At 34.7% G+C, this 13,587-nt stretch overlaps 2 protein-coding genes across 4 annotated transcripts; one reads left to right on the plus strand and one right to left on the minus strand.

Annotated features, from left to right (window-relative positions):
• Positions 1-3,470: 3,470 nt before the first annotated feature.
• Positions 3,471-9,688, minus strand: LOC120769486 (PI-PLC X domain-containing protein 1). 3 transcript variants are annotated; one of them, XM_040096516.1, is made up of 4 exons: positions 9,316-9,688; positions 4,837-6,272; positions 4,483-4,756; positions 3,471-3,992 (listed from the first exon to the last, which is right to left on the minus strand). In XM_040096516.1, exons 2-4 carry the CDS (start codon positions 5,894-5,896, stop codon positions 3,752-3,754), a joined length of 1,575 nt encoding a protein of 524 aa, XP_039952450.1. In that variant the 5' UTR covers positions 5,897-6,272; positions 9,316-9,688; the 3' UTR covers positions 3,471-3,751. The 3 variants fall into 3 exon arrangements, with proteins under 3 accessions (XP_039952450.1, XP_039952449.1, XP_039952448.1); XM_040096515.1 differs by having other exon boundaries at positions 4,837-6,306; XM_040096514.1 differs by having other exon boundaries at positions 4,837-6,306; positions 9,163-9,688.
• Positions 9,689-11,214: 1,526 nt separating this feature from the next.
• On the plus strand, positions 11,215-12,963 carry LOC120769432 (zinc finger and BTB domain-containing protein 24). The gene is made up of 2 exons (XM_040096414.1): positions 11,215-11,866; positions 11,944-12,963. Exons 1-2 carry the CDS (start codon positions 11,276-11,278, stop codon positions 12,937-12,939), a joined length of 1,587 nt encoding a protein of 528 aa, XP_039952348.1. The 5' UTR covers positions 11,215-11,275; the 3' UTR covers positions 12,940-12,963.
• Positions 12,964-13,587: the final 624 nt, after the last annotated feature.

A 13,587-nucleotide genomic window follows, 5' to 3' on the forward strand; every position in this document is an offset into this window, starting at 1 on the left:
TATATTTCCGATAAATCATGGCATAATATAGTATGATAATGTCAAATGTTTTTTATAATATTGTCAATGGGCATCGATCGGCATTAGTTGTAGTAATATAAGAAAGTAGTTAATTTTTTATACATAAATTACACAACTTAGCAACAAAAACAAGATGTGATAAACCAAATGTCCAGGAAAAAGATGGCCTCAATCAAAACCAGATATTACTTATCATAAGTTTATTAGAATATATAATATGACAGAGAAAACGCATTAGAAAATTTGGATCTAAGTAATTTTGTATTTTTATAAATAATAAAATACTATTTTTATATGCATAGTGATACCAAAATTAGTACTACTCAAAATAAAATCTAGTAATATAAATTCATAAAAAAATGCGTAAAATAACAGAAAAAACATATGTAAGAGCATAAAACATAAAGACACTGCAAGAATGAAATAATTCAACATTCCTTACTTAGTTTCAACTCTCAATCTAGTATAAATAAAACACATGAAATTATAGTTAAGAAAATCGGTGGTTTTTCTAACCTCAAATCATTATTAATTAGTCTTACCGGTTCCAAAAAATCTCAACAATAAAACCCCATCCTATATCTGTTATGTTTTTACGAGTTCATTTTATGATATTATCTTTTATTCGCGGTATTTTTTAAACTATTTGATAAGTTATTTGCTCTACATATTATTTAAAATTTCTTTGAAATAAAAATTAAAAAAATAAAAGTCATGATTTTTTTTAACCTACGTATGTAGGACAAAAAAAAAAACAAAAAAAAACTACATTTCCACATGTTTCAGTACAAATCTTCATTATCGCCTTCAAAATTGGTTTCTGAGCCAATAAATACTGTGATCACATTGAAAGATTTTTCTTCGATTTCATTTCCTTCAAAGTAATCCCCTTCCGTTTCAATACACTTATGCCAACGACTTTTCCAGTCATCATAGCACTTGGAAAAATCCTCCGTCGTGATGACCATCAGAGCCTTCTTCGATTCAGCTTTTATATCCTCAATTGAGTCAAAATGGTTTCCTCGGAGTGGTCATGTGAATTTACTGAATAACCAGAAGTTACACGAGGGTAAATCAGGCGAATACGGTGGTTGCGGCACGATATTAGTTGAAAATGTGGCGAAATGATCACGAATAACCAATGCAGGAGATCCTGCATTATCTCACTTCTTTGTTCAATAAATTCAGACATAGTAAAAATCGAAGAATTCTTTTTTAGAAATAATAATGAATATTTTGACTTAACATTTAGCACAGATGTTACTAACAGTACTATCAATTTACAGAAAAAGAAATTTACCGATATGAAAAACACGCGTATAAATTAAAAATTCACCTTTCAATTTGATGCAGTAGTAAGAACATGCCAACATTTAATCCAATACACTTGGTATAAGCCTCGTCAGGGATGGACGCTAACAAATGATTGGATATACCAATCTAAGAATTTTTTTTAACGATTCAGCTTGCACAATTTTTATGAACCAGTCCTGATCAAAACTGATTACACGGTATTTCAACTGATTGTGATTTCATGAACCAAATAGTTAATAGTCGTTCATTTCTTTAGGAAATTGCCTAACAGTCCAAGCAGATATACACTGCTGGTCTTAGGTTAGACGCACCAATGTTCTTTTCAAATAAATTAAAAGTATACTATATATCATTCCCAAGGACTACCCAAACGAAGCATTTCCAAACAGAGGCATATGGAAAATACTTTAAAAGAAAAAAACACTATCTGAACAATCAGTACGCAAAATTGTTAGAATTGCTTCAAATTCAACTAAGTTAAGGTTAAGGAATTAGCCGGAGTAAAAGCAAGTCTTATAACTGTTCAGTGTACAATCAGAAGTGCAGAACTCATAAAGCGTCTAAAAATCAAGAAAAACCCCCCTCTGTATGAACTACGCAAAAAAACGGCTTCGATTCACGGAAGAATACATGACGTGGACTGTTCAATCTGAAAATCAAGAAAACCCCCCTCTGAATGAACTACGCAAAAAAACAGCTTCGATTCACGGAAGAATACATGATGTGGACTGTTCAATCTGACACACAACTTAATGATTGACCCTCAGTCGCTTTACTGATGAAAAATGATTAAATATAGATGACGCTGATGGCTTTCAATACTATTATCACGACGATCGCCAACACAGCCGAGAATGTGGAGTCATTATGGGGGGTGCCATCATGTTTTATGGCATAACTGACTTGATTTGTATCGATCGGAAGATGAACGGCGTTTCCTTCAAAATATTGTTGGAACCCGTTTTTCCAAATTTCTATATCATTAAAGCAATAAATACTAAACCTAGTGACCAGTAGTGTATATAAAAAGCTGTATCTTCGTTGTATGAGATAGTTAAGAAGATCTCGTAGTTAAAAATAAAAAAATAGAGCCAAGTGGGTTTCTGCTTTACCCACTAAGTTCATTACCTTTCTTGTTCTTGCGTAAACTCGAAGTCTCACAGCGGAAAGACATCCGATGAGCTATACATAATAGAATAGTATTAGGGAGCCAGATATAAAGATAGAGAAAGTAAAAAAAAAATGCAAGAGTTAATTCACTCAGGCGCTCCCGGGAATGGTGTCTTCATAGACTTATCAAGATCGTAGAAACGTTGCTTTAAGAAATGGATGCAAGTATATATAGTATAAGGCAAAATAAGACACTATTCGAGGATACGAATATTAAATTTTATCCCGTTTTATACAAACTGAACGATAAAAATCAAATTCTTATATGGAACACTTTTCTATTTGACGATTATTGCCCAAGGCAAAGGTATCATACGAGTAGTTGAAGAATATTTCCCGATCGGTCCACTATACCATATAGCTACCATACTAACAGAACGTTCAAAATCAATTTCTTGTATGGAAACTTCTTTACTGAAAGGTATTCTAGCTTCGGTACACCGCTGTTAAGGTTTTTTTTGTTTTAAAGTAAATTCGGAGACTGCAGAGAGCTTCAAACGGAAAGCAATACAATTCCATTAAGAGAGAACTCTCTCAGAGTAGAATATTTCATATTTTCGCTTACAACTGGTTACCAAAATCACACTATTGGAGCTGTTATGGTATTTTTGGAATGTTTAGAAACGAATTCTGTATAGGTGTAGACCGATATGGGATCTAATACAAAATGTTATTAGAAATGTTATAAAAAAAATAACGAGACAGTATTGGGTTTATATTTTGTAAGTATTTTACACATTGTGTTAAATGGAAAAGTTACAATGAAACAAATAAAAATTGTACGAATTAGCGACAAGCTCCTTTTTAGTTGTCACAGAATTTTATTCTTTTATAATATATACCATACTACAATGTATACATTTTTTATTTTATTATAAAAATTGTCATTGCTTAATAAAATAAAAAAAACAACAATATATAGAATATATATTTTTTACATTTTTTGTTGAATATAAAATTTGTAAAAAGTTATAATCATAATGACTAACATGTCTGTCTTCATAAATATAATACTTTGGCTCAATTTATTTCACAAATATTCTCAATAATTTCAAAATAATTTTTTTTTTCACTGACGAGAAAAGAGAATAACTTGGTAAGCTAAATACTGCGGTTCTTTTATTTTTATATTTGATACAAAATGTTTGAACCTGTATTTTTATTTTAAGAAAATGCACCATAAACTAAGGCGGATTTAGATATCTTAATTACATATAGAGTTTTATATGTAAATTCACTTCTACCACTAATAGTACACAACTTTACGTTTATTCCATTCGAGAGCGATATCCATTAGGCTGGTGCCACGAATGAAATCCACCGCTACAATATTCGCATTTGCGCCCAATTCGTCGCGATAAAGTTCTGAAATACGCCAATTGACTTGATCGGCCATTTTTCGCAGTCCACCATATTTATCGAGTATAACACCCCACGTGTCGGGTGTAAGTTCTGCCATATCAGCAATGGGTCGGCTTGATAGGCGACTGCAAGGAATGGAGAGTTATTATAATTACAACAGATTAATGCGGGTAATGACCGAAGTACTAGGACTTTACCCTCGAGAGTGTCTTATAAAATCAAAATTATTATCAACATCTTATTCCTTCGATAATTACATTACAAATACGTATATGTATCTAAGAAAATAATGTGAAAATTTCAAGTTGATCGGTTCAGTCGTTTCGAACAAAATTTTTTCACCGACTCTGAAAACATCGTTTCGAGAAAAACACGTTTAAAGTTCTTTGAGCCGATTACATTAAGCTAAAGAAATCTTAAAAATACTCATATTTCCCAAACTATTTGCTAGATCAACTTAAAATTTTCGGATAATATCGTCAAATATGTACATATATCTACAAAAAATATATATTAGCAAAACCGATATTTGAAATTCAGCAGGCGATATAACCCCTAAAGTTTATTTAAGTTTTGAATTTCTTTAGGCTTTTATCAAATTTTCGATCCACTTACGAAACATCAAAGTTGTTAATTGAACGTAAGTACTTCTCCAGCTTTGGCCATGTTTGCACATTGCCCCAACGTTGCTCCACCGATCGAAATAGTGTATTTGGAAATTCAGCCACTACTTGGCCCTTATCATAAGCCAAAATGACGTTCTGTTGCCTTGACCAAATATCGTTTAATGTTGCGCGCCATGACGCTGAAGGATGCACGATAACATCGCCAAATTGCTGCTGTAAGAAACTGACCAGCAGACGATGAACGCCAAGACCTTTGCCGAAACCTGCAGTTTAATATAGGTATGTTAATGAGTTACTAAACCCTTAAATATAACTAGAAATGAGCGTTCCGAAATTTACTCACCAACCGGAAACTCTTTCAAACCGAATATCACAATCTCATTTGTCTCCAAGACGAACTCTTTAACTTGCTCGATAATTTCCGCTAGAGGACGCTGTCGTGTAACGCCATGATTAATGTAGAAACGCTCGGGCGTATTGCGATAATAACCAACGCGTATATCCAAATAACGTACACCGTGCAACAACTGACCGCGTATATCATCATCCTGTGTCAGCGCATACTTTGTGACGATCGTTTCGCGTAGTAGTGGATCGAAATTGGGTCTATACGAGCCGGAGTCGTGTGTGCCAGGTATGAAGAGATCGCGCATACGCATACCACCCACCTGTGCGCGCATTTCGCGCATCCACCGCGGGTAGGCGCGCAAACAGCTGGTGGCCAATATATCACCACTGGCATTCACATAACTCGCCCAAAAGCCATAGCAGCCCGTTTTGGCGGTCACATTGCGTGAGAGCGCATAATCAAAATATACACCCGTGGTGAACCATTGCGCGGCGGCGCTTGGTTGTAATGCAGCGACTATATCACCGCTGCCATTGTTTGAAATCCAATAAAGACGCGGGGGCATTGATGCTGTGGGTGGCGCCGCGTTGTAAGTATCCACAAAGCCGCTACCTTCAAAAGTGTCGCTCGCATTCGAACGCGCAACGTAATTGTGTTTGTTTTCACGTTCGAGTAGATAGCGCGTCGGCGAGGAAGTGCTGCGTTCAGTAATGCCGTTGTTTGGCACAAAGCCGCTACCTTCTGCGTTATCAAACGCGGCTAGCGGCGTGCCCGTAGTAATCTCGACGCGTTCAAACTTATGTGGCGCCTGCATTGTAATCAATATGTGATCATCTTTGTGCGCAGGCGCATTGGTCCAAGACACCTCCAAAAAACGATGGCGCGCACTTATTGTCAGCCAGAGCCGCAATTGTTTTGGTTGCGCGTCGGGACGCGTGGCGCTTAAATCGTGTATGTCATCGTAGTTGTAAGGCAGCGCGGAAACCGTGCTTAGGCCACACAGCGCATAAATGTAAAGCCCCACGAGCGCTTCACACACTTTTATTGCTGACATTTTCAAAACGTAACTGCTGCAGTACAGGGTGTAGCGCCTCTGTGTATGTTATACAAATATGTATATATGTGTGTATTGTACTGTTATTTGTATTTATCACTTTCACTTACTGCTGACGCGACCACTTGAATTAAATTAATTTAAAACACTTTTCACGTTTTTTCAGTTTGCTTATCTTTTCAGTTAATTTTTCAACTGCAACACTTGACGTCGTGTGTGAAAATTGCTTTATTTTACACGCTCGTTATTCACTTAAGTGACAACGCGACCACATGCACTTTGTTCTCGTATGAAGCGCTTTCAAACTGGCTGACTTGCGACTGGCGACGAACAGCGCGTGCAATTTCAACCGTTCAGTTTGAGTGTTTGAATCGTTCTAGATTTGTTTACAATATCATTTGTGCTTACAACTTAAGACAATAGTTGGAATAATTGTACATTAGTATTGTAACATAAGTAAACACAGTTTAAATAATTACATAGAAATGGAGTAATTCCCCAAATTGGGAAATTCGGTAATGAGGAGAATCATTTATTTGGACATTTGGCAGTAACATTTCCTCTTCCTCGAAAAGTAAAAAAAAATTACTGTCTTATTTGATAATATCTTGCATAGTGGACTTTAGTGACTGCCCAAGGTGCGACTTGAACTAGTGTCGGACAAGTAGGAGCTCCTAATAAAAAAATCTTAAGTGGACTTCAAAGTTAATAGATTTTAAAATATTTTCATTGCCTTTCCATTAGAGAAGTATGAAATTAAATGAAGAGAAGGTATAAGACAAGACAAAGAACGCTCTTTGTGAAATATCAAACGGTTTGGAGAGGTTTTGCCTGAAATTTCTCACCATTTTACACAGTGTTATATTTAAACATTGTTTCGTTTGTAAGACCAAACAATGACACGCTTTTTAAATTTTATTTTACCTTTGGTGGGGGACTAAAATTGTAACAGCTTGTCATCATTTGGTCTTACAAATCAAACAAAGCCAACACCTTAGTTACGGTGAGATAACAAGCTCTTCCATTTTTTTGTTGTGACAGTGTCACGTATTTAGGAAGAAAGTAGTTGTAAGAATTCACATATTCATATTTGCTTTACTTGAGAATATACGAAATAACATACTTTTTTCTAAACTTGGAAGGTTTTGGTCTTAGTTTATAGAAATATGTATCCTATTAAGAATGAATACTAATCTACTTTCATTTCTGCTTCAGAGATATGTAGTATATGGTTTTTCAATACTCCTAAACAATGAAAATAATGGATCGTGCTTGTTTTTTTTTACAAACTCTCTCTTACGATTTTGTGCTCTTTTAAACACTAAAGATTGCCCACAACGAACCTGCGTCTGAATTTATATTAAGTTTGCCACGAAGTTTGTAACACACAAAAGGAAACGTCGGAGACCTTACTCACAAACAAACTCAGTCTTGTTGGAAAATTTTTTTATTTGACAGGATATCTTCACGAAATTCGCCACGGATTATGGCAATGCTGGAATCTCCGTACAAATCATTCAGATCAGACCACTATATTATGTAGCTGCCATTCAAACTGTAGGGTGTTATAGCTTCGGTGTAACGGAAATTTCTTTTTTCTTGTTTTAGTAATATTTACCTACTCTAATTCTCTACGGTTTTTCATTCATAAAAATATCTAAATCTACATAATCATACACCATATCAGCAAATAACTCTGACACTGCGCCAAATTGAGCACACGACCTGATCGCGGAAGACCTTCAAGCGTATACTGTTTACAAGCCCCAATTGGCTAGATGTCGCTGAAGCAAGCATCAACTTGACATAAGTAGTTATATTTACGCTGAGCTTCATAAATGTAATTGTAAGCGAGCATGTTGCTATAGCGGAGCATCAGACTCAGTATGTAAACAACACCTGCCTTGCATCTGTAGAAATACATATTTACATATGCATATAGACATTCAAGAGTAAATTTAAAAAGGTTAAGCGAGAACTACATAAATGGCAACTCAGGAACTTTTTTCGATTTTATACCCGAGGCATGAGTACACTTAGGTAGTATTAAAATATCGAAACTATTGGAGGATGCAGTCATCTTTTTTTAGAAAGGTAAACGAGTGAAGCTGATGATATTTCAAATGATCACAACATTACGAAATCCAAACAAAGCAAGATCTACTATTATAAGCACTGAAACTGAAAGCTTCTAATCGTTATAATCTGGTTAGTTAAAGAATCATAAATTTATGGACTTATGGACCTTGTGTCGGATAAACTTGTACTGCTTGTATTCAGCTCTTCCCTACTTTTTCTTATCGCAATTATTTCAACAATCGATGCATGCGATTTGATATCGAAGAATTGTTCTCAACAATAGCAATTAAATTAGTTTCACAGAATATTTAGCCATAAGTAATTATATATACTGATGATGAATTGCCATATATAGTGCAAATATGAAATTAAATGCAAATTAAGTACCAGTCATCTAATTTTAGACTTTATCGCAAAAAATAAAAAGTGATTGGACAATTATGTTTCTACGGGGTAAAAAGATAGACATTTATCTTTGAAGCCTGAGAGAAATAGGTCTATCTAGAATTGACTGGCTACACAAAAGTTTCAAGGATGATTATAAAGCTGTTCAAAACTAATCGGCAAAAATTTTTCAGGAAAGGTCATAAAGACATAATCCTGATTACATCAGGCAAATTAAGGCAAGGCCATGTTTCGAAGATAATATAAGCACTACGGCCCGCGCACAAGGCCGGAAAAATAACCGTTTTTGTCTTGAAGACCCAAATCAGAAAAATATATAGAGGTTCGTCAATATGAATTTTGATTACAATTTATTAAAAAAAAAAAGAAAAAATCATGAATATCGTTACGAAGCCAGTTATACAATCTGATGAGACAGACGACACTGAACAAAAATGTTTAAAGTAAAAAATTCAATGGAAAATTAAAATGTTTAGATAGTTGTAAGTTACAGAGTCTGAGGCTTGAAATCGAACTTCTCCACTAATAGAAACAATCTTTATATTACTAAAATTTTTTGCTTATGTCTTCTTTTCCAAGTTAAAAATGTTATTATCATTTCCCATAGCAAAATATGTTAAAAACATTGGAAATATAAGGGTTAAGGTTTTCATTCATTAGAACCCCCAGTAAGATTTTAACTAAACATTGTTACGAAGCAAAAAAAAATTTACAAAAAATTCTATTTGACGATATTTTTGTATGTACAATATACATATATGTACATACAGATATACACCTACAATCCAACTATTGCTTAACATTTTTATCATTGCAACAATTTCACATCTGAAAGCACAGCTTTTTAGTCACTGTTCCGCCATTTCCGCTTTTGATTTAAATTTCATTAAAGTCGGCGCTAAAAAATACACGCTTTCACATGCGTTTGTGCTCACTTTTTTCACGCTTATTCGATTTGTTTACTATGTTGATGTAATCAAATTGTTATTGTACTTAAATGCATAATGTTGCTTGTTTATTTATTTAAATATCATTATTTGCATTTTTACTCTCAATAAACAATAACAACACCTGTACTGGTGTTCTCTTCTAAAGCAAATGTTTGACCACGTCTATTTACACTACGGGAGCTGTGCTCTTTCACGCTGCGGCAGCTTTCAGTAATAAACAATAAATTTATTCCACGCCAAAAGTCCAACCCGTAGCCAGCAGCCCGCGTAACTATCGTTTCCAAAGTACCACCTTTCACGTGCGGTCGTAAGCGCCGACTGAAGCTCACCATTGCAGGGAACCTTTGACATACATACATATGTACGCCCGCACCCACAAGTGTAAAATAAGTTACGTGCGCTCTCCCGCTTTCGATGTTTGTAAATAAATTTACTATGCTTTATTCCCATTTGATGGAGATTTTTTGTCTCATTTATATCGAAGTGTGTGTTTTTTATGAAGAGAGTAGTGCCTTAATTTGCATAATTTAATCTTTGTTCAAATTTAAACTCAAACCGACATACAGTAATGTAATTTTATAGGTTTCAAGATCAGAGTGGATTTCTGTACAATTAAGAGAGTTGACATAGTTTTTTTAAAAAAAAGCTTGTGACTGGGAGGGATCCCAGGGAGAAGATAGTGGGACGCATGGATAAGCTACCTAGTCTACCTGACTTTAAGAGTTCCCAAAACAAAAAAAAATATTAATAAGGCCCTCCTACACTATCAACATCAGCAGTTCAGCAGTAGTCTTAAGGTACCCAGTTTCAAGAGAATGAAATGTACTTTCAATACAAATACGAGACTAATAATATGGGATTTAATTAACTAAAACATATACAATACTATTATGCAAAGTATGGTACATCTGAAGCAATATAATTTTCTCATCTTTCTGGCAATTTGCGGAATCCATTCCAATGGAAGCGCGACTGCTTGGCGTCCTAGAATGAAGCCATTTTTGTTACCTTGTCATTATGTGAACCCTATTCCAGCGAGGGCGTTCTGCAATGACCGTAACAAAAGGCAGTCAGAAGGGGTAAGGTCTGGTCTAGAAGGAAGGTGGGCCAAAACTTCCCAGCCGCTGTTTTCCAAATAGTTTTTAACCGGTCTTGCAACATGAGGCCACATGTTGTCATCATGGAAAATTATTGACAGCTAAAGTTCTCTGAAGTACGATAACTTTTAGCAGAGATTAAAAAAAAAAAATAAGAAGAACAGTTTTCAGGCACAAAGTTCGACTTTGAGTGAAAAAAATACATATACTGAAAAAGACGCAAAAGGACAGTAGTCAGACAGTTTCCAACGAAATTTCTAATAAAATAATAGTCAATTTATGTCTCTAATTTTTATTGGTTAAGAATTTTGGATGAATATTTACTTTAAATTTTTCGATCTCATTCAGTCTTGGTTTCTCGAATTTAGATAACAATATCACCAATATTCATCCATATGAAGAGATAAAAAAAATAAGTTGAATTATTTATTTCGTCTAAATAAACATAAAAACAATTTTTTGTTGTTTTAAATTATTGTCTTTGAAGACGACAGAATATGAAGATCCCAACTTTTAATCAAATGGAGAAATTTAAAATATATAAATAATAAATTCTTTAAAATTATCTTAATATGTAGGTACAATACCTAAAGTGTTGTAATTATATTTTTATTATTGCATAATTTATTAATAACACAAAATACAAAATTAAACATTTGCCAAATTAACTTCCTTATGCCAAAACTAAAAGTATAAATTTTTGCTACATCCCTAATACCTTCTAATCTTTTTTCATTTAGCCAGTGCAACCATGTGGCAGAATCAGCTGTTTGCTTTCTATTTCAAATTAAGGTAAACAAATAAATTGCAATAGCTCGGATTTAGAAAAATAAACAAATTAATGGATAATGAATGCAGCTCTTGAATTAGTGCCAACTCTACATAAGCCGCTGCACTCCAAAGTTTCCAACTACCTAAACAATCAACGTCGTTCTGGCCAATACTGTGATTTAATAATCGAATTGGAATTGGATGTGGCTGGCGATGATGCAAATGCCGAGTTCGGACACTTTTGTGTTGTTGGCGCACAAAGTCGCTTCATTGGCGGACCACAATTCATACAAAAATCATTGCAATTTTCCATACACAATCCATTAAAGGTGACCATCAATAATTTCAGTTGTACACAATGTTTGCACACCATGATGGACTTCTTCTACGAAGATATAGTTTCCATATCCAAGGAACATGAACCGCATTTTAAGCAATTGGCAAAGATTTTAGCAGTGACAGAGTTAATGAATTTATTTGAATTGCCAGATGAATTGGTGCCTACAGTGAATGGAAATAATCTGGCGGTCATAAGTCAAGAATGTGATGTCCAGAATGAGGCTGAGATTCTGGTAAAGAAAGAGACGGTAGAAACAGAGGCGGAGAAGAAGCGTGATGTCAATTTAGGTAATAGGGATATATTTAAAGATCAGCGCAACTTTTTCAATGTAAGTAGGCCATGTTGTTTATGACTGAATAACTAAGTATATTTTTTATTATATTTCTATTTTTTTCGAATTTTAAGCTAAAGAATCCACGGGCCACAAGTTCCAGCAGTAAAATTAACTATTGCATCGGTTGTGATTTCAAATGCTATCGCGTCCAGGAAATGATCACACATATGAGTAGCTGCGAACCCTCTCATCTCACCTGCTCGCTGTGTGAAGTTGGCTTTCTGGCATGGCGCGAGTATGAAGCGCATATTCAGCACCATCTGAGCAATTTGAAGAAACCGTTCTTCTGCCTAGAGTGCGGTGCTCGATTTGTCAATCGCGCAGCGCTAACCATACATTTACCCAAGCACACAACCGAAACACCACATCAATGTCAACACTGCGGAAAAGGTTTCAAGTGGAAGCAAGGCTTGAACAGCCATATGTTAATACACAATAAAGAAAAGCAAATGCTTTGTGATGTTTGCGGTTATAGCACAACCCATATGAAAGCACTAAAATCACATAAATTACAACATACTGGCGAATACTTTAAATGCCCATATCCTGACTGTAATCACCACGCAAATCGCAAAGAAAATCTACGTATACATATGGAAACGCATAAACAAGAGCGTCCATTTGTATGTGAGGTTTGTGGTTGTAAATTTAGTCAAAGTAAGAATTTGAAACGGCATGCGCTCAAACATTCTACTGATGAAATACACAAATATAAATGTCAATTATGTTCATTTAGCAGTCATCGTTCGGATAAAGTGAAGGAACATGTACAACGTGTGCACACTGAGAAGGAAGTGCAATTGGAATTGCCGGAGATAGTTGAGAATGCTTTTGAAAATAATGTCTGTGACGAATTCAATTTACCACCGTTGACGGGAATCGATAAAGCCGAACTATTGAATGTGAAGAAAGAAAAAATAAACATGAAAGATTTGACAAAAAAAGCTCGCACGAAAAAGAAGGCCACTATTTTAACACAAAACAAACGACAAGTATCCATTGCGCCTAAACCGAATGCAGTTGTTGCGACAGTTACAAATATATTAAGCAATAATGTTAATAGTTGAATAAATTTTACGCATTAAATGCAATTTTGTGATTGATTATAATGGTAGTAACAACACTTACCTGTTAGCTGGTTCGTTGCAAATGTGGGTTGGACTTTTTCTTTGAAAATGTTTATTATAATTATTTTTTTTATCACACTTCACTATCATTTGCATTTGGAAACTTGGTGCAGGGAAAGAATATACCAAATAGAACACATTTGCAGATAATAAGATAATACGGGACAGCATTGGGATTTTGCGCACTTTGACAGGGATATTTTCTAGAAATTATAACTATTTTTACAATGATCACACACTTTCATTTGCACTTGGAGCATTGGCATTGACAACAGGCTTAGCCTTTTCTGCACACTTGCAAAAAATAGCTTAGGCGATTGAGCTTTGAACACTTTGACATGGATGAAATACACTTTTGTAATAATTATAAAAACTTTTCACTTTGACCACATACTTGCTGGCGCAGGCTATAGGATATAGCTAATATAAGCACACTTGCACTCATAATATGGAAGATAAATGGAACTTAGCTTATTTTTATATTAATAGACTACATTTTTCTAATAATGATAGATTTTTTCACTTGTATAGATCACACATTTGCTCTTGGAGCATTGGCATTGATAATAGGCTTAACTAATATAAGCT

Source organism: Bactrocera tryoni, chromosome 2, assembly GCF_016617805.1.
Source record: "Bactrocera tryoni isolate S06 chromosome 2, CSIRO_BtryS06_freeze2, whole genome shotgun sequence".
Lineage (NCBI taxonomy): Eukaryota > Metazoa > Arthropoda > Insecta > Diptera > Tephritidae > Bactrocera > Bactrocera tryoni.